The 25,977-nt window shown below is 37.4% G+C and overlaps 1 protein-coding gene across 1 annotated transcript; it reads left to right on the top strand.

Annotated features, from left to right (window-relative positions):
* Positions 1 to 25,459, top strand: LOC134680014 (phospholipid scramblase 2). Its single transcript, XM_063538989.1, has 6 exons — positions 1 to 244; positions 4,456 to 4,872; positions 10,316 to 10,581; positions 14,102 to 14,326; positions 19,171 to 19,332; positions 22,289 to 25,459. The coding sequence occupies exons 2-6, from the start codon at positions 4,476 to 4,478 to the stop codon at positions 22,346 to 22,348; spliced, it is 1,110 nt and encodes a 369-aa protein (XP_063395059.1). The 5' UTR covers positions 1 to 244; positions 4,456 to 4,475; the 3' UTR covers positions 22,349 to 25,459.
* The last annotated feature ends 518 nt before the right edge of the window (positions 25,460 to 25,977 follow it).

Below are 25,977 nucleotides of genomic sequence, written 5' to 3'. Positions count from 1 at the left end.
TTTCATTGTTGTCATTGTCAATGTCAGAAATTCAGAATAGATGGTTCTGACAGAACCCAAACTCACGGGAGTAGCTACCCGGCTAGCTAGGAATACTGTGCCAAATTGACAAATATTCTTTATTCTAGTCAAGGCCATGACCCCCAATTTGTCTGCAAAATAAGGCGGCGCCAAAGTGAATTGGAGAAGGCAAGGCGTGGTCCGTGAAAGTTGGAGATTATTATTTTTGGATTACAATATCGAGGTACTGTATTATGTTAATCCAAATAACTATCGTCAGAGATTTAGGCGTTGCCGAATTGACTCATATTCTTGCTCTGAAATGGGTGTTACTCTTACAGGTTTCGCAAATACTGTAATTTCTTTTGTAAGAATGCTTGTTTACCCTTTGACCACCATGGACACGAAGACGCCGGTTTGATTCCGGTACCCAAAGGGTAAAATTACTAAGACTTCGCTGTCCGTCCGTCCGTCCGTCTGTCACCAGGCTGTATCTCACGAACCGTGATAGTTGAAATTTTCACAGATGATTTCTGTTGCCGCTATAACAACAAATACTAAAAACAGAATAAAATAAAGATTTAAATGGGGCTCCCATACAACAAACGTGATTTTTGACCAAAGTTAAGCAACGTCGGGAGGGGTCAGTACTTGGATGGGTGACCGTTTTTTTTGCTTTTTTTTTGTTTTTTTTTTTGCATTATGGTACGGAACCCTTCGTGCGCGAGTCCGACTCGCACTTGCCCGGTTTTCTTTATATTCACCAACAGGTTAAAAATAACATTTTATAATGTTGGTGACTTGTGCATTGGGCCTGAGGGACTCATTTAAAAGTAGGTATGGGGCCTAGAAAGTTTGTCAATGTCAAGAAATATTGGAGGAAAAATTCCTACAATCTTGATACAAGCAAAATTGCATTTGTCTTGGTATGATTTGTTGTATGGGGCTAGAGCTGGGTTCGGCTCACTTTTGAAGAGATGAGCCTTTTGCAGTAGAAATCATCAATACAAATGTAAAAGAGCAACAAAAGAGAATTTTACTGATCCAAGTCGTATAAGTGTTCATCATTGGGTGTCTTAAAGAGCCACAAGGCAGGTGCATAGAACCACATTCGGCTCGTCAGCCGTGGTTTGCTGGCCCTCGGCCAGAGAATATGCGTTTGCCATAATAATATTGAATTTTTACTTTTTCATTGCCCTTGTGAATGAGGACGAACAAAGATGTATAAATTGCATACAATTACAAGGAAATTGCTGGTTGCCTCAGCATACCCAATAATTCTATATAACTATAGTCAGATTATATAAAGTTTTCTTTTCCTGCGAGCAGGAAAGTGTCTACAGAATTTTTTAAATTTCAGTGGGTTGGTGGTGGGTTAAAAATATTGTTAAGAAGGTTGTGGATATAGTTGTATTGGTCCAAGTTAATGCTATAACTTTTTTATAACTTAATCTGGCAATTATTTGTACACATCTGATGATAGTGACAATAACAAGTTTGATTTTCACATTGTGACCGACAGATTATGGAAAAGCATACAAATAATTGTCAGATTTAGTAATAGCTCAATTATAGCATTAATTTTGTCTAAAATTACCAAATACACAATCTGCTCAGCAATTTCTTGAAGCCCCCACCAACCAACGGATCAACATAGGCAGCTAAAAGTGCTTAAGGCACTTAGACTCCACGGAGTAGTAAGATATCACTCATATCTTAATCTGACGCGCTCAAGTAACTACAAAAATCCCCTCTTGGGCTCCCCAACCAAAAAGCATAGCTCTCACACATGATAAGACAGAAGAGGATAGTGGACAACCACTTCTCCATACAAACGGTCCTCATTTTCCTCCCTGGATATTAACATTGAGATTATGGAAAATATTTTACACTATTTTAATCTAGCTAGGTAGATATGCCCCTTCATTTGACTTTTTTCGATTTATTTGATTATTAGTTTGGAGCGAAAAACAAATTCTATAAGCTCCTAATTCTTTTAAAATAACTAAAAAATCGAAACAAAACAAAATGATGCATAGGTAGCTGTGCTGCATCAAATTGTTTAAAAATTATACATTATCTGTTATTTTTTTTTATGAATGGGCTTACTCATGGCCACAGACTAGCCGAGGCGTAGACGTGGCCTACGATGGAGCGAGCTCGCCCAGAAGGTGCCTGTTCACTCTTGATTTGAAGGTTGCCGGGTTATAAGAACACGGAAATATATCTGTATTATCTATACATAATGTTATACCTTTAAACGAGCAATTCTTGTATATGTTTTTTTTTTGTACTCTTATATAAGTATATAAATATATATTTAGGGGATCTCGGAAACGGCTCTAACGATTTCGATGAAATTTCCTATATGGGGGTTTTGGGGGGGCGAAAAAACGATCTAGTCTAAGCCTTATCCCTGGGAAAACGCGCATTTTTAAGTTTTTATAACATAAAAACATATTATGTTTCCGATATTATGTCCGAGCAAAGCTCGGTCTCCCAGATATGTATTATTATCCAGAGAGAAAAATGGGGATTATGTTTTATGTTTGTATGTTGAAGCGGTCACACGACGTCATCCCCTTTCTGCTTAAATAGAGTACATTTAACCTACTTCTTAAATAGGTATTTGATAAATTTGTTGACAACATAATATGCTACTCACTTCCAATGTTATATCGGACAGTTACCTATTGATACTTGCCTTGCAGACAGACTAAACCAAAACATTATAGATATTACTAATCATTAATACGGTTTCTGATTGGGATTTTATTTAACAACTTTAACACATCAAATATTACCACAAATATTTATTTTATTACCATTCGGTAAGAGCAAATCAACGTGCACACTAAATAATCGTGATCGTTTAAATTTAACGAAAGATATTGAAAAAAGGGGGCCGCTAAGTAGTGTATTGTGTATTTAAGTACCTTTCGAATACACCAAACTAGTTTTTATGTTGCTGGTTTCGCCGATCTAGGAACTCAAATCAAAAACGGCCGTTTTAACTTTGGACACATATATCAAGGTCGGAAATGTGCAATTGTGCATCTTGACGTCTTCGTGCAGCGTTAATAAAAATACGTTTTATAATAAAACCCCGATATAGAACTAGAGTTGACAAACGCAAAATTCATAAACCAAAATGGTTAAAAGTGTAATTAACTATTCCTATCAGTGGCTTCATGTCCATGGAACTCAATTCTCTCCAGTTTGCCTAATTTGAGCACCTATATAGCGGGTAAATTAGGCTAATTTTAATAACGCGCATTGTCATTTTGGCGCCCCCTCACCATTTGCCTAGAGCGGCCAGCCCTGCTGTTATCTATTTTTCATGTAGGTGATGTAGGTAACTACGTAGTATGGAAATATGGCTCATTAAATAGTTTGAATGTACATATAAAGTCAATATATCATACCCCTTTAATAGCTACAAAACACTGTCGTTGTCTTCGTAAATGTTACTAATGTAGTAATGTAAGTACTTTATTATAACGGTTATAAACGTGATGTAAATTCGCGCTAAAAATAAAACGAAATATATTTATCTGCATCCGCTTGGAGAGGTGACGTTAGGTATTAGGTAGCTAGTGATTTGCTCTGAATTGTATTATAGGAATATTATATTATAAATATTATAGGAAATTCTTACACAGATTGACTAAGTCCCACGGTAAGCTCAAGAAGACTTGTGTTGTGGGTACTCAGACAACGATATATATAATATACAAATACTTAAATACATAGAAAACACCCATGACTCAGGAACAAATATCTGTATCATATTATAAATGCCGAGTAACTTTAAGCATACAAATTGTGAACCGATTCTTTGGTATCTTAATAAAGATGTACCGAACATAATATAAACTATAAATCAAATAGAATGCTGTTATCCGGTACATTTAACCTACATTAAGTATTTTACAGTACATATGGTCCTATTTACCTGCACTAGTGCGTAAAATAGCACTTTTCGTGCGTATGTCAAAAGTTTAAAGGTCCATATCACAGAATAAATAACAGTACTAGGTACAGAAGACTCACTCTCTAACAAAACGATCAGCACAGGCATGGCCGCTAGGTGGCGATAGCGCCACGCGCGGCTTATGGCTTTCCCCAAACTTGGGGTGGAACGGATGTACTTTTAGCTACCCGTAGCAAAGCGACGAAATCGCGGAGTGAGCCACGCCTGGCCATATGTAGTACCTATATGTACTGTAAAACGTTGTACGATACACGTGCGAATAGGAAATTCGCAACTCGAGTCGATTTACCTATTCGCACCAGTATCGTAAGTGCGAAATTTATCGCCACTCGTTTCGAATTTCCTCTTTTCCGTACTTGTATCGTAAATAACTATTCTCACTCTGCCTAAATCTCACACGAGGACTCATCTGAGTCATTTGCTACTAGAATTATCTACAATATTTTTTTTTTTCATTCCAGAAATTATCTGAGTGACCATCATGTCCCACAAACCAACGCCTTATTCCCCGAATTTCCCGCCGAGTCAAGGCTACGGACCCCCATCTGAAGACGAGAAGACCAAAGAGAGCTACCCTCTTGCTCAGACAGGGTACCCTAACGCTCCTCCAGTCGGATACCCAGGCCCCCCTGGTCCGCTTGCACCTCCGGGGGCACCTCCCGGCCCGCCTGGGCCTCCTTTACCTCCTGGCACTCAAGCTGGCTTTCAACCCGGCTTCCAACCTGGTTTTCAGCCCGGTTTTCAGCCTGGATTCTCGCCGGGCTACCCGCAGCCACAACCGCAGCAAGGGTACCCGCAACCACAACCTCAGCAAGGATACCCGCACCAAGGGTACCCCGCGCCTGTCGTACAGCAGCCTGTTCCGCAAGGTGCTCCAGGTAAGATTCTATAAATGGGTAGAGTTTTAAAAGTCAGTTCATGTTCACAATTCTTTCACTGAGAATTTGTCCTTTCACATGCATACCGGTGGTCGAGGTTATGCAATTAATTATGTGCCATATGAACACATGTAAGTAATGTATTTTCACGCTACTGTTCGGAAATGTGACAATAGATGGTCTAAAACCAAGCTGGAAAGTAGGCAATAGCTGTAGCACCTGAACCACCACTACTACAATGTTTCTTAAAGTAGTTATCATCATCGGTCATTGGTGATGGTTCGCTACAGCAGGTCTTTTTTGGCGCAACTTTTTCCTTCAAAAATAATATTACGTTATTTATATAGATGGTAAAGCTAATCTTGTTTGTAGAAAAAGGCGCGAAATTCAAATTTTCTATGAGACGATATCCCTTCGCGCCTACATTTTTCAAATTTGCCGCCTTTTTCTACTGACAAGATCTGCTTGACCAACTATAAGACCAATTTCTTGTTAAAAAAAATGTCAAAACTATTTAAGGTGTATTCGGGTAATACCGAATGTCGGATAATTCCGAAATTCAGATGAAAATGACCCTTAATTCCATCATAATAAAAGTCTCTTCGGAATTATCCGACAGTTTTCGACGTTCGAAATTACCCTCGAGTAAACCTTAGTTCATTTTTTTTAACAATTATCCATTCAGTTCACGCTTAAGGCATTTTTTACTTTTGTAGCTGTTTGTGGTTTTTTTAAGCAAAAACGCTTCTATATAAGTTTAGAGTCATTTTGAAGCAAATAACAAAAACGCCTTTAAAAGTATTAAAAAAATTGGCTTAAAGGACTCGCATCCAGGCCATAATTGTTAAAAAAAAAGTAATAAAAAAAGTAAAAAAGGCGGGATCTGAAAATAACTACTTACTGAATTGGATAGTGTAAATTGTGTTTGACTAAAAAATACAAGAAACACGTATCTACGCTCGCTATAAAAATGAGTTCTTCTAGTGAAGAAAATGATATTCGTACGCTGACGCCTACCGAAATTCAAGAGACAGCACCTCAGGCAGTGGCTAGTATGTAATTTGCTACCAGAGAAATCGCGAGCTAGTACTTATATTATGCAAATGTTTTCTTATTTCCTCGCAGTAGCCGTGAAAAGCACTATGAAATGCCTCAGCCGGAAACGCTAAAGATGGACTCGTATTATTTGACTCACTCGTCCAAACAAAACTCGTCCGTGACAAAATCGGTTGCATTGCACTGTTTTTGTTCAAAGATAAATTTTATATGTATAATTTACGAGTATATTTAAAAAAATTCAATGAACAATACGTTTATTGAATTTTTATATAATTTCCGATATTTATGGAGTCATGGCTTGAAAGTTAGTTTTTTTTTCTTGGGATGCTTTCTGAGCGAATATGTCCAAAAATGAGCTCAATCGAAAAACGTGTTTAAAAACCGGTAAAATTATAGTTCAAATGGAATCTATTAAATAGGTACTTAATTAAGTCATTTGTGTGACCACTTTTGTTTGTTATCTAAATTGTCGATTTAATCATCAGATCATCACTGAACTTACTTCCTTATTTAGCGAGGAAATAAGGAATAAAATTGTTTGTACAGATGCGTTTCAATTTACGACACACGTATTTACGGCACATAATTATGTAAAAATAAATATTATAGCACCTTTATTCAAGGTAGCTGTGAGATATCATGGTGTTGGACAACTGTGCAGTGGATTATCTTTAGCATTTAATTTTATTTAATTTAAATTAAAACTTTTTTTAAATTATGAGGTTATTTTACTGTACACAAAGGGTCATAATTACAACCTAGGATAAATTCGCAATTTATTATCCCATTGTTGTAATTAATTATCTATTTAACTACGTTGCTCGTTTTTTGTGTACATAGGGACATTCAAGATACGCCACGCGCGGCTTATGGCAAACCCCAAAATTGGGGTCGAACGGATGTACTTTTAGCTACCTGTAGCAAAGCGACCAAATCGCGGAGTGAGACACGCCTGATATTATATAGAAACGTGTAGTCTCTAATACGGTTAATAGGTACCTACATTAAGATTGGAGATGTAAAAGGTCCCCACAGTCAGAGAAAATTAATAAAATATAATAAGATTTGTAGTTGTAAAGGCTCTAGCAAGCTAGTCAAGAAATTATTTTGAGTTACATAATAAAATTATCGTATACATTAAGAGCCAACAGGAGAGGTAATTTCTCCATACAAACGTACTCGACTGTTTCCTCCGTGGGTTTTGATCAGAATCAGAATCAGAAATTTTTATTTGTTTTATGTGTTTTGATGCTAGAGCAATGATTTTTTTCAACACAGATTAATATTGTCAATGTCTGTGTCGGACCGTTTTGCTTTTTTTGATATTTTTATTTTTTAAGGCGCTAGAGCCCTTCAAAAATGGCCTAATTGACTGCCGCAATGAGAAGCGTAGTATTCAAAACTGATATCAATTAGCCAAAAAAGCAAAACGGTCCGACACAGATAATTTCATAATCATTTAGATTTCCAAGTTTGGTTAAGTAGGATTGGTTAAGTTTTGGAGGAGGAAACAGTCGAGTAGGAAACCTCGATTTTTGAGATTTTTACGCGGGATTTTTCGCCTTGTCCTTATCGCACTAGTTTTAGGAGCCGCTTCCGTTAGCCAGACGGGTATATTTATCTAAACTATTTAAAACTCAGCTCCTGTTTCGTCTTAATTAGTTTGCGCATAGAGAAACTATACCTACTTACATACGCACTAATTTTCCTTGGCTGTCGATATTGAAAGGGTTAAAAACTTAAAAATAAAACGAATAGTGTCTAAATTCATAACAACCTATACTACTAAACACGTAGCACTAATTATTTGAAGTGCAACTATGTCAACGTCTTATTAAATTGTATCATTGAACAAACTAAGTGAATGACTCCGTGATAAGGATGTTATTTGCTAGCTACCCGAAAGGCCCTTGCCATCGCATCGCTCAAGAGAGCTGATTACAAACTTATTTATTTCTCATTCGTAAGCGTAACTCAAACCTGCTACTCCATTACATCTGTGTCTGCATTAATTACTTGTTTATTCAACCACTTAACGTCATTCGGTGCTCTTATTAATTACAAGACAGACATGCTCGATCAAGATAATTGCAAATTTTTGGAAACTCCGAAAAATCGACTCAAATTTAAAAGTGTTAAATGGTGCCAATTTAAAACCGCAATATGTAAACATTATTCGAACGTGACAAATGTGAAAGACAAGAGTGTTTATATCACGACGCTCAGTGCGGCTAGTGTTAAGAGAAGTTTGTGTAGAATATATGAAAGAATTTTCAAGTCTCGGCGAAGCGGTTACGAACAATTTTTGACTGATGAAGAAAAAAAGTTGATTTTTCTTGCTGACAACTGTCCGCAATTCTCAGCGGATCGATATTAAACACGAATAAAACAATCTCTAATATTAAATAGGTAAACAAGTGTCTGTTTTGTTTATTTTTAGACTAGAAAATAAGTAAATAGTACCTACGTTATAATAATGGTCGCAATGTCCTAGTCTCTGGTGCGGTTTACTAACGAATGGGCCAAAATCGTTTCCCAAAGTATCACATCCCAAACTATGTTTCCCAAATTATCATTTCCCAAAAAAATGTTTGGCAAAACAACTTATCGCAAATTTTCAGTTAGCAATAGTCTTTTTTGGCAAGTTATTGTTTAGCAAATAATTACTTGGACAAGTTTCATTTTACCAAATATTAATTAGTCAAATGTATCATTAAGCGTAACTTACATGTCCCAAAATATTGCATGGCATACAATTTACATACCAATAAAGTGGAGGCTGCAGAATTTTATTTGTCTAGTATTTAACTGATCATTACATATACATAGTAAAATGTAACGTCAAAAAAAAACATTCTTACTGCCAAAAATATGTAGTAAATGATCACTAAAATTAAAACTCCATTTTAATGTAAAATGACAACCAAATTTGTTACATCTTGCTATTCTATTAAAGCAAATAACACCAAAGTAATCATTGTAACCCAAAAATAGTAAATAACCACCAATATTCAAACCACATTTCATTTTAGTTTAAAATGTCACGCAATTTTTTTACATCTCGTTATTCTATTAAATTAATTAATCCACTTCGATGACCTTTTTTTAGTACATAGAATTTCGTTTCTGTAAGGACCGCAGTTCTAACCTAACCTAACCCACTTTTCTAATAGCATTTCGATTCTGTGAGGGTGACAGTTCTAACCTAACCTAACCCACTTTTCTGATAGCGGTTCCGTTTTGTGAGGATCGCAGTTCAAACCTAACCCAACCCACCCAAATTACGTAGAATTTAACTTACCTATTATAACATAACAAAAAGTACTTTAAATAGAGATGCCTATTTGTCAAATTTGCGAAGTGACAATTTTGACCAAACATTTTTTTGGAATATAATATTAGACAATAAAAAACGTTTGCTAAATAAGTTTTTGTCCTAATAACATTTGACAAAGTAAAATCATGCCAAATGATAATTTGACCAAATAAATTATATGCGAAGTGTAACTTTGCTAAAGGTTCCTTTGGGAAATGAAACTATTGCGATAAGTTTGTTGGGAAGTGAAATTTGGCGAAATGTATTTGGCCGAAACGAAAGTACACCCTCTGGTGCACATAGGTCAGCCTATTATTAGATACACTGCTGATAGGTACAACTTTATTCTTCCAGAATGTGCGTCAAATAAGCAGCTATGTATTTTCTAATTGCCGCCCCTATTGTATATGCACTGTATTTTATACACATGTATTGGTTACGTCAAATAGGGGTAGTAAAACAGAGATGGGTTTGTTATAAGTTTTTCTAGTCTGCTTAATCAATCCTTATTTTTAACCTACGGATAAATTCACATAAACAAGTTTAATAACGAAAAAAACACAATGTGGGGCTTATCTTCCTTTCTTATTTATAGTGTCCCTATCAATTAACCTAGTCTAATTAAATAAAGATTTACCCAGTAGAAGAGGAATTAAGTCTAAGAAAAATTCGTGCCTACAATTTTGATGGCGCTGTACGGCTCCATATATTATGCGATATTTCTGATTGTCTAAAGTAGATGTTTGACTAATAAATAACACATAATGCGATACTTACTTTACTCTTTGGATGGCGCCATCATATACAGCTTGCCTCTTTTTCTATGAGATTTGGCTTAAAGGGCTGGGCATCCAAAAAAATCAATTAAAAAAACAAAAATTTGACACAAATCTAGGGATTGACAGGGCAAGCTATGCTGGCGCCATCTGCTAAATACTTCGACCGGCCAACCCCATTTCCGCAATGGCACGGTTTTTACAACCAATATAATCGATATCTCTTCGGTCTTCATAAATATAAGTCCAAAATGATGAATGGATGTATGAATGCTCTTGTTAATTTTTGCAGGTGGATGGATGAGTATTCCGACAGGCCTCACCAACTGCCCCCCAGGTCTAGAATACCTCTCCATGATCAACCAGCTCCTGGTCCACCAGAAGGTCGAGCTGCTGGAGGCGTTCGTGGGCTTCGAGACCAACAACAAGTACACCATAAAGAACAGCGTCGGGCAGAAGGTGTACTTCGCCGTCGAGGACAACGACTGTTGCACGAGGATGTGCTGCGGACCGATGCGGCCGTTCGACATGAAGATCTTAGACAACTTCCAGAACGAGGTAAGATTAACACTTAGGGCACGGAATAAATAATAGTATGTACTAGGTACAGAAGATTGACTCTCTAAACGCATCTATTACGACAGATATGACCGCTAGGTGGCGCAAGCGCGAGCAGGCATCCGTTCCGTAGCGGTGGGCAGCAACTACTATGGGTAGACAGTGTGGACACCAAAATTGGTGTAAGCCGCATGCACTTGCAGTACAAAATGAATACATATACGTGTTTTTGGCAGTGGATGTCTTAACGGGGTTTTCTGCTTAGATACTTCGATTTTCGACGTATAAGTACCTACGCGTAAACATTACAAACCCATGCCTGCCCGCTGCTCGGCCGTCTCATACGATATGGGAGAAATACTTACCTGCCTGTAACTGGGCATTTTCTTTTAACGTAATACGTATAATCATTTTATTAAACGTAGGGCAGACACATTGCTTTCGTAAGTATATTTAAAAAACCGGGCAAGTGCGAGTCGGACTCGCGCACGAAGGGTTCCGTACCATAAAGCAAAAAAAAAACGGAAAAAAATGCAAAAAGAAAACGGTCACCCATCCAAGTACTGACCACGCCCGACGTTGCTTAACTTTGGTCAAAAATCACGTTTGCTGTATGGGAGCCCCACTTAAATCTTTATTTTATTCTGTTTTTAGTATTTGTTGTTATCCCACCAAAAACATAAATGTAAAAAAGGAGAGCCAAGTTCAATACAAAAATTATGCTTGGCTGTGGGGCTCGCCGCAAAAAGAATGGAGATCTAAATGAGTGCCACTGCCAAGTTCTATGCAAAATCCAAATATGTATTTATAGGAACAAAATAACATTATAAACAAGTATTAAACTCTATTTCTTTGCTTTATTGGATACCTATAACAATTGCTGTTATTTAAAAAATGTGAGATCTTAAAGTAGGTTAGATTTGACTTGGCCAGTTTTCATTACATCAATCATTTTATATATATTGTAATTCTGATAAAATCTGGCCAAGCCAAATCTAACCTACTTTAAGATCTCACATTTTTTTAAATAACAGCAATTGTTATAGGTATCCAATAAAGCAAAGAAATAGAGTTTAATACTTGTTTATAATGTTATTTTGTTCCTATAAATACATATTTGGATTTTGCATAGAACTTGGCAGTGGCACTCATTTAGATCTCCATTCTTTTTGCGGCGAGCCCCACAGCCAAGCATAATTTTTGTATTGAACTTGGCTCTCCTTTTTTACATTTATGTTTTTGGTGGGATATCAATACTTTTTGTAAAGAAAACTAGGCAGGTATTGAGATTTAATGTTTTTTCTTGTGTTTCCGCTGTATGGTTTTTACTTCTGTTCTTTGTATAATTATGTGGTGCCGCGCGCCGCCGACGACACACCGTTGGCCGGTTGTTTAGAGCGTATTACAAGTTTTTTGTATGGGGACACCACTTATTTTTGGACTAAACTTTATTTTAATATAGCAAATATAATAATACATATATTGGAGTAGTTTCAAATATCTGCTTGTACGGTTCCAACGCTATAATAAAAAAATATTTTTTTTGTATGGGGACCCCCCCTATTTTTTATTTTTTATTTTTAGATTTTTTCCTACGCTTACACACAATAACCGAGCTGGATTCCAAATTTTATCCTTCTAGGTCATCTGGAAGTAGGTTAGGTTTAGGTACTTATATGTCAGTCCCAATAAAAAATGGTTTTTTTGTATGGGGACCCCCCCTTTTTCAAACTTTTTTTTATTTTTAGATTTTTCCTACGGTTACACACAATAACCGAGCTGGATTCCAAATTTCATCCTTCTAGGTCATCTGGAAGTAGGTTAGGTTTAGGTACTTATATGTCAGTCCCAATAAAAAGTGGTTTTTTTGTATGGGGACCCCCCCTATTTTTAAACTTTATTTTATTTTTAGATTTTTTCCTACGGTTACACACAATAACCGAGCTGGATTCCAAATTTCATCCTTCTAGGTCATCTGGAAGTAGGTTAGGTTTAGGTACTTATATGTCAGTCCCAATAAAAAATGGTTTTTTTGTATGGGGACCCCCCCTATTTTTTAACTTTATTTTATTTTTAGATTTTTTCCTACGGTTACACACAATAACCAAGCTGGATTCCAAATTTCATCCTTCTAGGTCATCTGGAAGTAGGTTAGGTTTAGGTACTATAAGTCATAAGTCAGTCTTAAAATTTACGACTTTTTGACCTTCATATCTTTATAACCGTTTGAGCTAGCTTCATGAAATTTGGGCTTCTAGATATCCTTATGGATATAATTAAACACACGTAGTTTTATGTGTTTACGTCAAAGATGTTTTGAGTTATAGAAGGGTCAAAAGTGGCACCAAGTGGTTGGTGTAATATTACACTCGGCGCTGGCTAGCCAGTTCCTTTGCTTGAACTTGGCTTGACACGCTGCCGCGTGTCTAGATAGCGGCAACAGAAATAAATCATCTGTGAAAATTTCAACTGTCTAGCTATCACGGTTCGTGAGATACAGCCTGGTGACAGACAGACGGACAGACGGACGGACGGACAGCGAAGTCTTAGTAATAGGGTCCCGTTTTACCCTTTGGGTACGGAACCCTAAAAATCGGCTATGTTCATGTTGTACTACGCTAGCTTAAAATGTAAAAAAAAAAAAACGTCCTATAACCGGTCAGTGTGAGCCATTTTTCATTCTTTTCCTACCGTGGCCGGCGACAGAAGCACCGTCATAATTATTTTCCGTATTATGAAGGACCGCAAGCGCAACGTTTAAGGCTTGGCCACACACAGAGCGCGACGCAGCGCCGCGTCCGCGCCGCGTGATGCCGACGCGAAGCCTTGTCAAACAGGGCGCGCGCCGATCGCGCCGGCCTCACGCTCTCAACACGCCCTCAAGGCGCGCGTGAACGCGGCGCGGCCGCGCGGGAACGCGGCGCACCGCTCGCTGCCTAACGTCCGATCCTACTGATGTGACCTTGCGCGACGCGGCGGGCCGCCGCGTTCGCTCGGCGCAGCGCTGCGCACGCGCCGCGCGGACGCAAGGGGCCGCGCGGCGCGGGTCGCGACAGAAGCGGGGCGTGATACCGGCGGGACGCAGTCTGTTTGACGTCGGTAACCTGTTAGCATGTGCCGCGGTCGCGCGGCGTGGACGCGGCGCGGACGCGGCACTGCGTCGCGCTCTGTATGTGGCCAAGCCTTTAAATTATAAGCAATTTTTTATTCAATTTCCAATCATGAAACCACAAACAGAGCACATTGAATTTGTTTTAAAAGGAAGTAGCTAAGGCGTCATTCATATTTTCCTCAATTTAAACGTCATAAGTATCATAACATCATTTTTATTTAATTAGACCGTTACAGTGTCTCCTCTTGATTTCCACAACTGCCGTTGTTGTGCTTTTTCCGGCCGGCTGATCAAGGCGTCTAAGTCGTTCCGCCATCTCCGTCTGGGCCTGCCACGTCCGCGCTTCTTTGCGGCATCCCCTTGGTTGGCTATACATAATATCTTTGAAAATAATCCTATTTTTCACAGGTTATCCATTTGCGTCGGCCGCTCGCCTGCTCGACATGCTGGTGCCCTTGCTGGCTTCAATCCATGGAGGTCACTGCGCCGCCCGGCACCGTTATCGGATCCATCGAGCAGGAGTGGTCCATCTGCAAACCTAGCTTTGTCATTAAGAATGCCGCCGGCGACGTGGTGCTCAGGATCAAGGGCCCGTTTTGCACTTACTCGATTTGCGGCGATGTTAGTTTCAAGGTAAAGACTGAAATTGCTGCGTTAGGGTAAAGTGGAAAGGATTTTTAGTGGGATGAGCGTTGCATTGGAACCCCCGTAAAACAAATACAATGGCTCGTGTTGAAAAAATTGTACATTAAGGGGTTAGAGCAAAGAATATGTTTTCTTATTCCTTCCAATTCCGTTAAAAGGTATGTACAGTCACCTGCAATCATATGTTACTCTTCGAAGGCCACAAAAATATGGGACACGGCTCTACAAATAAGATCGTGTCACTGTCAGATCTTTTTGCGGCCTTCGTTGAGTAACATATTATTGCAGGTTATAGGCATATTACTGTACCACTGAGTAAAAAATACCTAAAAATACTTTTTTAACAGAAAGTAACTGGAAAAAGTTGAAAAGGCACGAACCACAAACGTAAGGATTTACTTAATATGAACGTGATTTATGAAGGCGCCAGGGGCCAGGGTTTTACGTATGATAACGATATTATTGTTTAGTCTAATATATTTTAACCCAAATAGCAGCGGTTTTAAATACTAGCTTGCTTTTAGTATGGTATTGTTTATGAAATTAAATGCTTTTACATATGAACGCGTCAGCATTATCAAATGTAATCGTTTGTTGAACATCTACTAGTGTTAAATTACGCTGATATTGCTGATTCTATTATAAATTGATTGGTCACTAACAACTTATAACAATCTGATCAATTTCGTAAAACACATTTGATTCAATCTTTTTTCGGTTTTTATCTTAGTCATTTATCGGATAGCCCCAACAATTTGCTTTCCCTTTGCTTTTTGCTTACCCGTTCATTTTACTTTCCTGTAGCAAGGGATTTCCCTTTCAGAGATACGAAAGGATAACACCTTCCTAATTCAAAATAAGTGTTCCGTGAACAAAGTTTTGTACGGAACACTAAAAATATGACACCTGTGCTGTCAACGCGCTAGACAAGTAGACACCCAGTCCTTCACTTTAAACATAAATAAGCAATATTGATTCTTTTTTCAATAAGAGAAAGTTGAAAATGGCATGAGAGTCATAAACGGTACCTCTTCAAGAGGTAAGCTCTTAGGAACGGGTATCAGACATTCGAAAAGAGAACGCGTATCCGTATTAGGAAGCGCTTAAGAGCCAACAGGAGTGGTCATTTCTCCATACAAACGTAGTCCTCGTTTTCCTCCGTGGTTTTTGAAGCTAGAGTAATGATTTTTTCAACACAGATTAATATTGTCAATATCTGTGTCGGACCGTTTTGCTTTTTTTGATATTTTTGTTTTTTAAGGCGCTAGAGCCCTTCAAAAATGGCCAAAATGGCCTAATTGACTATGCCGCAATGAGAGGCGTGGTATTCAAAACTGATATCAATTAGCCAAAAAAGCAAAACGGTCCGACACAGATAATTTCATAATCATTTAGATTTCCAAATTTGGTTACGATTGGTTAAGTTTTGGAGGAGGAAAAAGAGGAGTACGAAACCTCGATTTTTGTCATTTTTACGCAGGATTTTTCGCCTCAGCTGCAGTTGTCCCTATCGCACTAATTTTAGGGGCGGAGTCAAGTTTCTAAATACGTACACAGCCAGAAAAGTGATGGGCAATAGTCGACATTTAATGTCGATAATCTAGTGATGTAAGAAGTTATCGATAAACCGTCTTGTGTGAAAATATCTAGATCCTCCTAAGACACAAGGGGTTTTGCGTTGAGAGGGAACACATTTTTGTATAGCTGGTCAAGCAAATCTTGTCAGTAAAAAAAGGCGCGAAATTCAAATTTTCTATGGGACGATATCCCTTCGCGCCTACATTTTTCAAATTTGCCGCCTTTTTCTACTGACAAGATCTGCTTGACCAGCTATAGTTACATAGGTACAATCTATTTTGAACTTTTTGATTCTAATATTTCAAATTAGAAATCAAAATCAAAAATATTTTATTGCATGGTTATGGGTTTACAAAATTTTTAGGTACAGTCACGCTCCGTAATTGTCGAGCAATTTAAGGTCCTAGCTAGGGAATGCAATCTCGCACCAAGATTGGCGATTCGAGATCTCGCACGAAAAATCCGAATCGAGATTGGGTGTTTCGAGATCTCGGCAGTCTCTCGGCAGTCGGCAGATTTTCGGGATCGAGATTAATATCTCGACGAGATCGAATTTGACAAAGTAACTAAAAATGTGTTATTTTAATCAATAATCTCTAAGAATTCCATAGATATAGACATCGTAAAATCGCGTATCGAGATATTCCAAGGAATATAATGAAACGCCGACATTTCATGATCTGCCTAGCGAACACCAGCCATTTTGCGCAAACCTCAAGGTGTGATATTCTGATATTCCTATAGTCTATAGGCAAATTAAACAAAAGTCGTCTCCTTCACGATTTTCGTCGACATCTCTTCTAAATACCTAAAACTGGTATGGACGTGTTCCTCGTGGTCTCCAGAATATGAATAAACCGGTTTTTATTTTATGGAGGGGGGGGGAGACGTGTCGAAAAAAAGGAAGGAAAAAGTGGGCGGCCGACCAGCATTGATATTTGTTCACGTCTTTAGTCCTATGGGACCGATCGGTTCGTGTGAGATGTCGTTTGAAAGAGTATTAAACGTGCAATTATTGTTTTATAATAACCGTAGTCATGACTGTAGTCATTTACAAAATATTTAAAATATATGATTTTTTACCGTGCATGGATGACATAAGTACTGACAAAACACTGCGTCTAACTCAATAAATTATAACTTTACCGCAATTAATATTATTATAAAATATACGAAAAATTTCATTAGCTTTCTAAAAACATAAGTTTTATTGATGTATGATATTATACATATAACAAAGTAATGATGAATTTTGTTCCGTCACGTAAATGGCGGGCGACCGACCTCAACTGATCATTATTTCTCGGGTTCTATTTTACTGATCAATTGGTGATGCATACCATTAGAAAGAATATTAAACATACTATAACCACTTGACCGTCCGACGATAGCATAGTATCCGAAAAAATATGCTCTTAACCGTCCGCGGGAACCTTACTATCCAAAGGGGTGGAAGAAAGATTTGATTTCAGAGCCATCTAACGGAACATTTCAGCATTATTTACTAATTCTCTTGATGCGACAACGTAGCCTAACTAAATAGTTAGCTCAAAAAAAATTTAGATGGCAGTGTAGTTATAATTTTTGTAGAAAAATGTGAATGCGCTGCGCGGGGTGTGCGTCGCTAAAAAACCCCGGACGGTTGACAGGAAAACAGTCTCGTGGGCCGGACGGTTGAGTGGATAATTGGTTTCTAATAACCGTAGTCATAACTGTAGTCATTTACAAAATCATTGAAAATATGTATATGATTTCTCGATCAATTATTTTACAATGCGCCCGCTATGAAGCTAGGAATATCAAAGAATGCATTGCTCTGATGGATCTGCCGTCTCTTTCATAAGGAAGATCGTGATATGCCTGGGTTAATATTAGATCAGGAAATGGTGGCGTTTCATGATACGCCAAGGATTACGATTTTACGATATGCCGCCGACATACTACTTATTTAAGGTACCTCATGTTATATTTTGAAAATAACAACAAAAATTAAATATTTAACATAAAATCAATTTTAATTTTTACTTTACTTCTATGAAATGCTATCGATGTTAAACCACTATTTTCCTTTACTTAGAAACTGCGTAACAAAAATAGAGCTAAAGCCGGACACATAATAGCACTGCCTGAACAACATGAATCTAAGGTCATATATTACTTAAAACAAAGTATTTCACTTTCAGTCTTGTTCGAGATCTCGAATATATTAATCGAGATCTCGACCGAGATTGCATATATCGAGATTTCCTGTCAACTAGGTTAAATTTCGAAAATACGTGCGAGATCTAGCGAGATCTCGAAATTGCGAGATCTAGATAGCATTCCCTAGTCCTAGCTGAATTGGTTGTTTCATGACACTTACTCTTACTCTATAGAATGTCCAATCCTGCCTTACAAAGACGTTAATATTTATATTTGTCATGTCTATACTTCGTTTCTGAGCATTATTGAAAAAAAAAACTTACTTGATACTAGTATTAACCACTAAGTACATAAATAGGGTAATTCGCCAGTAACAGGCCACTATTAGTAACTGGCCACGCCAAACCAAAAATGAATTCTATTCACCTATAAATATAATTCATTTTAGTATAAGGTGGCCAGTTATTGAAACCTTATACCTACTAAAATGAATTCTGTATAGAGGTGAATAGAATTCATTTTTAGTTTAGGGCGGCCAGTTATTAAAAGTGGCCAGTTACTGGCGAATTACCCTACTTAGTAGTAGCAGTAACAAAAAGTGGCAATGCAAATTGCTATCAGTGAGGTGCGCGCCAGCGCGAGTACGGGCGCACCGCACGCGTCTGTGTGCGTGCATTACACACACAAACGACGGGTATATTCAGCTTGAAATCTTAAAATTGACTTTTAGCTCAGCTCCCGTTTCGTCTTAAAAACCAAATGAAGGGGTTTTAGAGAGCAACGGCTTTGGTTAGCAATGCCTTACGAAATACTCCTTCCAACACCCTGGATACTGGAACTCCCAAATACCGTACCGGTCCCTGGGTCATACTTTTTGCAGTAGTACCTACTCAATTCGGAGTACATAATTCCCGTGTTTATAGGTAAAATACAGCTAAATATCCTTTTGATTGAATTACAGTTTATCACAAAAAAAAACATCCCAAACAGGTAAAACGGAACCCTTATACTAGTAGTGCGACTCTGCACGTCCGTCAGTCACATTGCTATCTCGATAGCTACTTACGCTATCGATTTGAAATAATTATTTTACATGAACTTATTTGCAACAGGTGTACTCCAAAGACGGCGAAAACAAGGTCGGCAAAATAACGAAGCAGTGGTCGGGACTGGCTCGCGAGGCGTTCACGGACGCGGACTACTTCGGGATCAGCTTCCCCATGGACCTGGACGTCAGGATCAAGGCTGTGCTGCTCGGGGCCTGCTTCCTTATTGTAAGTACACCGTTTTATAGCCCGACCAACCACTGGAAAAGGCTGTAGATCTAGCAGATGTTAGGGCGACGGTATGCGAGATAGACTACCAGTCTTTTTCTAACTATGTCAATAAAAGAAGGTCGGGTTGCGGGCGAAAGGCGGGTTATCTCGCCGCGAGATACTGTCGCGCCAATCATGTGCTAGCCCGGCTGGGTGATTGTAGGCTTGACAAAATGTTCGTTCAGTTAGCCTAGTACAGGGGTCCGTCCGTGTCCCTTTAGGTTCCGAAAATTGACGATTTCTACTGCAGATGGCTCTTAAAAAGTTTGCAAACCGCTGGCCTGGTCCTAGTCCCAATGTGCATTGTAAATAAATAATGTGTAAAATAATTTATTTTCACAACAAATTGACAGACGAGTAAAGTTTAACCTGCCCCTTTCCAAGCTGTCAAAAAACCTAGGTACCTACATTATATCCGAAAACAAGCAGCCTGCCGGCGATGTTTGAGACGTTAATTTAAAACCACAGTTAAATCGTTACCAAGGAAACGTGTTAGCTAGTCATCACTACACCTTATAAAACAAAGTCCCCCGCTGCATCTGTCTATATACTCTATATGTACGATGTACGCGTGTATGTTTGCGATAAACTCAAAAACTACTGAACGGATTTTCATGCTGTGTTCAGCTATCAATAGAGTGATTCTTGAGAAAGGTTTGTGTCATTTGTTAAGGTGTTGTGCAACCCGTGCGAAGCCGGGTCGGCTCGCTATTCGTCAATAATCCAAGGACACACGTTTCACTGGTGCTTATTTCCAGTATATTCTACTACTTACATCACATTTCAGGGGTCCACATTTGGAAAACCTTTAAAGAAATCAAGATCTGCAAATTATATGCGGTACATGTAAATTAGTTTACTACGCCTAATTGATTTAGGTGCTAATTACCTATCCCCGTTACCTTTTCGTACATACCTTGATTCTTAATTACATTTAGTTTTTTATTTTTCATTGAACATCTTGATACATTTTTAAAACTTAGCATTCAGTTACATGTACGGTTGAAAGTATGAAATTGAGGTATAAAATTTATGACCTATTTCGCAACTTGTCACAGTGATAATCAATATGAAAGTCGCTAGAGACCTCATACTATTGTTTGTCACTGTGACAAGGTACAAAATAACTCATAGATTAAAACTTTAGACTGTATAGGTGGGTAAATGTATAGTCAAGTCTGGCTAATGAAATTTGAACCCCTGTCTGTATACCATTATGCGGCAATCTCATCACTAGAACTAGATGGGGTTGCTCCTTAATTGCATCTAGTATAGCAGGGACCTGACTTAAAAGTTGGGTGTCGAAGTAAAATATTCAATTTACTCAATGATAATATTGATAATGAATAAATAAGTAGATATCAAAAAATATTATAGACCCAAATCGTAGAAACGTAATATTAATTTTGCATTTGAAGTATAAACAGTAAACGTGAATACGTTGAATTGAAATATGTACACTATATTTCATAGGTGTTACTGTATTTTAGATTGTTTATATTTAGCATAAGTATTATTGTTTATATTCTTTATCTTCTTCCTCGCGTTATCCCGGCATTTCGCCACGGCTCAAGAGAGCCTGGGGTCCGCTTGACAACTAATCCCATGACTTGACGTAGGCACTAGTTTTTACGAAAGCGACTGCCATCTGACCTTCCAACCCAGAGGGTAAACTAGGCCTTATTGGGATTAGTCCGGTTTCCTCACGATGTATTCCTTCACCGAAAAGCGACTGGTAAATATCAAATGATATTTCGTACATAAGTGCCGAAAAACTCATTGGTACGAGCCGGGATTTGAACCCGCGACCTCCAGATTGCAAGTCGCACGCTCTCACCGCTAGGCCACCAGCGCTGCCTATATTGCTGCTATATTCTTTATATACTCCTTTAATTTTCTCGTCAGCAGACTGTTCTGTTAATAACAAAACTTATTGTCTCTTTTCTCTGCCAGGACTTCATGTACTTCGAAAAATGCGGAAACCAGGGAAATAACAGTTAGAATACCTTTTAAGAAATCAAGAGCTGCAAGTTATATGCAGTACATGTAAATTAGTTTACTACGCCCAATTGATTTAGGTACTCATTACCTATGCCCTTTACCTTTTCGTACATACCTTGATTCCTAATTACATTTATATTAGTTTTTTATTTTCCTTTGAACATCTTGGTAGATTTTTAAAACTTACAGTATCAGTTACAGGTACGGCCGAAAGTATTAATTTATGTTATGACCCATTTCGTACCTTCGAAATGGGTCATAACATAATTTCGTACCTTGTGGTACGAAATGGGTCATAACATAAGTTAATACTTTCGGCCGTACCTGTAACTGATTGCTAAGTTTTAAAAATCTACCAAAATGTTCAATGGAAAATCGGCCGTACTATGACAACATAGTGACAATCAATATGAAAGTCGCTAGAGACCTCATACTATTGTTTGTCACTTTGACAAAGTACAAAATGACTCATAAATTAAAACTCGACTATACAGGTGGGTAAATGTATAGTCAAGTCTGGCTAATGAAATTTGAACCCCTGTCTGTATACCATTATGCGGCAATCTCATCACTAGAACTAGATGGGGTTGCCCCTTAATTGCATCTAGTATAGCGGGGACCTGACTTAAAAGTTGGGTGTAGAAGTAAAATATTCAATTTAATGAATAAATAGGTAGATAATAAAAGTATTATAGACTCACATCGTAGAAACGTAATATTAATTTTGCATTATAAGTATAAACAGTAAACGTGAATACGTTGAAATACACTACATTTCATTTACTGTATTTTAGATTATTCATATTTAGCATAAGTATTAATTGTTTATATTATTTCTTTATCCTTTAATTTCCTGGTCAGCATCAGACTGTTCTGTTGATAACAAAATTTAATTGTCTCTTTTCTCTTCCAGGACTTCATGTTCTTCGAAAAATCCGGAAACCAGGAGAATGACGGGGCCGGAATGTTGTAACAAAACAGTCATTGTAATGGGGAAGGTGCAAAAGAAACATTTACAACATATTCTTAATCAATGAGACCGAAGTAGGTAGTGTCTAAAAGCCGTAACAGGCTACCGCACCGCACCGCGACCTTAATGCGGTCAAAATATCTCTTTCTCGCTCTAACTTATAGCTGCTTCCTTAACGCACGTACTGCGACCACCTTACAGACTATCGATATGTGCGCCGCACCGCACCAAGGTCGCGGTGCGGTAGTCTGTTACGGCTAATGATCAACCACACCGGAAAAAACCAGAGAAAGATTTACCTCCCAAATTGACGTGGCATAGTTGTGTCACACGTTGCGTTATTTTCATTTATTTTCTCGGCAAACTGTGCCTCAACGTCTTTTAACCCCTCAACTCCCAGGGGTCTAATTTGCCAGCTAACAAACCTCCTGTATTTTTAAGTTTAGAATTGAATTTTGGGTCTCTTCTCTGTCCGACTCGATATAAAGCCGGTGAGAAGCGAGGGTTCAAGCTTCGGTGTGGTCGATCCTTTTTGAGATTAATTGTGAAAATAAGATATAAAAAAAACTTAATTTCGGCTATTGGTTTTGCTGTCAATAGTTTAAACATTACTTTTAGACGTTTCATATTTCAATGATAATAGAAGACAACCGTGTGCCGTGTACTTAAACGCGCCAAAAAGATATATTTAGTAAAAATGTACACGATAACACGGAAAATGACACGTTAATAAATCGAATTTTTGATAGTTTTCACGAATTGCTAACTTGCCTTAGTTGGGTTTTATTGGCGATTAGTTGGGTTCTTTACAATATAAACAGTTCTTGTGATGACAATACCTGAAAATTGCATATTATTTATGTAATATAATACTAGAATTCTTCCCCACTGCACAATTAGTTAAGGCACTAGAGTAAAAACAAGCCTATCTTAGGTGCTTTTTCAACGTAATAATATTTGATAAAGTATTTACAATATGTTATTTACCTTTTTTATTGCTGGTTATACATTTCTTATTACTTAGTTTTATGAATCTCGTATGAAGAATCTTATCGCGCACACTATTATTTTGCTTTGATACATAAGTGTAGCTTTATACATTTCAAATATTTCAATCTATAAACTGAAGAATTTGTTATGTAACGGTGGCCTTCGATTTTGTAATTCATATTTTCTAGAGTGAATAATATACAAATATGACGCTTAAAACCTTTACCTACCTTTATACGATCTGAGTGAGAAAACTGAAATTGTTTTAGTCGTTTTTAGACCGAGCGGGGTGGCATGTAAGAGTTATATTTTAGCGTAATGTTTATGAATTTTGTTTATTTCTGGCCATCAGGTTGTGCTCTATGTTATTAGTGATTTATTATATTTTGGCTATATTAAAAAACTTTAAAGGGACCCACTGATTAACAGTCCGCCGGACGGTATCGGCCTGTCGGTTAGAACAAAATGTTGACAGTTCCGAACAACTGACAGGCCGATACCGTCCGGCGGACTGTTAATCAGTGGGCCCCTTAAGAGGATTGAGTTAACGTGTGCGTAATGCGCGGTATCGCTTTCTACTTAGTCGTAGTTTATTAATATTAAATACTGATAATATAATGTAAAATTGAGACTGGCGTGATCATCGTAGGTATTTTAGCCACGTACAACAAATCTAAACTTTCCTACAGACAACGTATACTATGAATATAAACTGTATGAAGATGTATAGATGCGCGCTACTCTAATATACATAATAGTTTACACAGAAGCAATAAAATGTCTATTATAAACTTAATAACCTTTTAGCACAGTCAAGTCAAGTGTAAAAATATGAGTGCATACAACTTACTCAAATATAGGTATGTCCAGTTCTTGATTCGCTGACATAAGAAATATGTCCCATAACATTTTTGAGTAGGTATGATGAGTGCACTCAATTTTTTACAGTTGACTATACCTACATGTACTTACTTATTTTACGAAATTGAGTCGTATAATTCATACATACTTACATTTATATTCCATGTTGTTAGGTATCTAGGTAGCCACCTTTTTTAAGGCCTTTTCAGACTGTACGAAAGCATTAAGTACTAATAAGTTTAAATTTTTCCTTGTACAAGGAAAAATTACGTCAAATATGTTTACGCTTTTGCATCTTACTCCTTTGTAATAAGGCGGAAATTGTAATCATATCTTTGACGTCGACTGGAGTAGCTCTTTTATCCTTACCAAAAAGTTATTGATTGTAGAAAAAACGTGTCCCTGAGTTTGACAACCATACAAGATGTCGCCAAACGGTGCCATATATTTTGTGGCACTTGACTTGTTAATCGTCAACTTTTGACAACCAATTGTTCGGGAAAGTACCTAGAACGTTATCTAAAACTAGGAGGATGTTTTTTTCTTACAAGAGGTATTAAACCTCTTGTGTAGACCTCTTCTACTGTAAATAACTCTTTGTTCTTACTAAAAAATACTTAAAGTACATAGATTACATATACAAAACGAATTTTATGCAAATGTTGTACACGGGTAAAATCCTTGTTCCTATTATTCTTATGTATATGACTATAATACTCCCCACATGGGTTGTATTTAAACTTAATTATAAAATGTAATATGTACCTATACAAAACATAATAATGGCGCCAAATTCATTTTAGTAATTTCAAATAATCTTAACAAAGTAATATTGGCTTGGTTATGTTATCTTACGGCTGTAATTGCATTTTAGTGTTTAATTTTAGAGTGTTGGTAGCGGCTGACAATAATAATGTATTTTATGATTACAGCCTTAAATACTACTAATACTTTACTTGAAAAGACTATCGCTTCCTTCAACCAAGCAATGACAGTCGGAAGAGTGCCTACCACGAACATCGAAAATCCAAGTTTCGTTTCCTCGTATTGGGATGCTATAGGTAAGTATATACAATTTTCGATGTTCGTGGTAGCTTTTCCGGAGTCTTATCTCATTAGAATTACTTTTTTTTATATTTTTGCATGAGAGTGTTTTTATATTGCTGTGACATTCTATATAAACGTTACCTTTTTACTTAAGCATTGTGAATCGTCTTATGGATTGCACATTATAATGGAAATTCAATAAATCTTTACATACAATGTTTGCGTTTAATTTTATCACGTCTGTAAATCACACATAAGCTTTTTTTAGATATGACTGGCGTTTTTTATTTACACAAAAGGTAGGTTTTGGTACTTATGTATTACCTACCTTAAGAGCCTATCAACGTGGACACTAGCGCCGCTGCTAAAATAAATAATCGTGATTATTTAAGTTTAACGAAAGATATTTAAAAAAGGGGGCCGCTACATACTATATTTTGTATTTAAGTACCTTTTGAATACATCAAACTAGTTTTTATGTTGCTGGATTCGTCAATACGACGAGTCTAAGCGATTCAAGATTATTTAATAAAAAAAATAATCTCGATAGAATAGGAATTCGCCAGTAACTAGCTACCGGCCAATAACTGGCCACCTAAAACTAAAAATGAATTCTTAGCTATATTTAAAAAAAAAACGTTTTTAAGTATAAGGTATCAATAACAGGCCAGCCTTCAATAACTAGCCACCTTATAACAAAATGAATTCTATTTATAGGTGAATAGAATTCATTT

This window comes from Cydia fagiglandana, chromosome 3 (assembly GCF_963556715.1).
Source record: "Cydia fagiglandana chromosome 3, ilCydFagi1.1, whole genome shotgun sequence".
In the NCBI taxonomy this organism is placed as follows: Eukaryota; Metazoa; Arthropoda; class Insecta; order Lepidoptera; family Tortricidae; genus Cydia; species Cydia fagiglandana.
The sequence above is the reverse complement of the archived record's forward strand: the minus strand, read 5'-3'. Positions and strand labels throughout refer to the sequence as shown.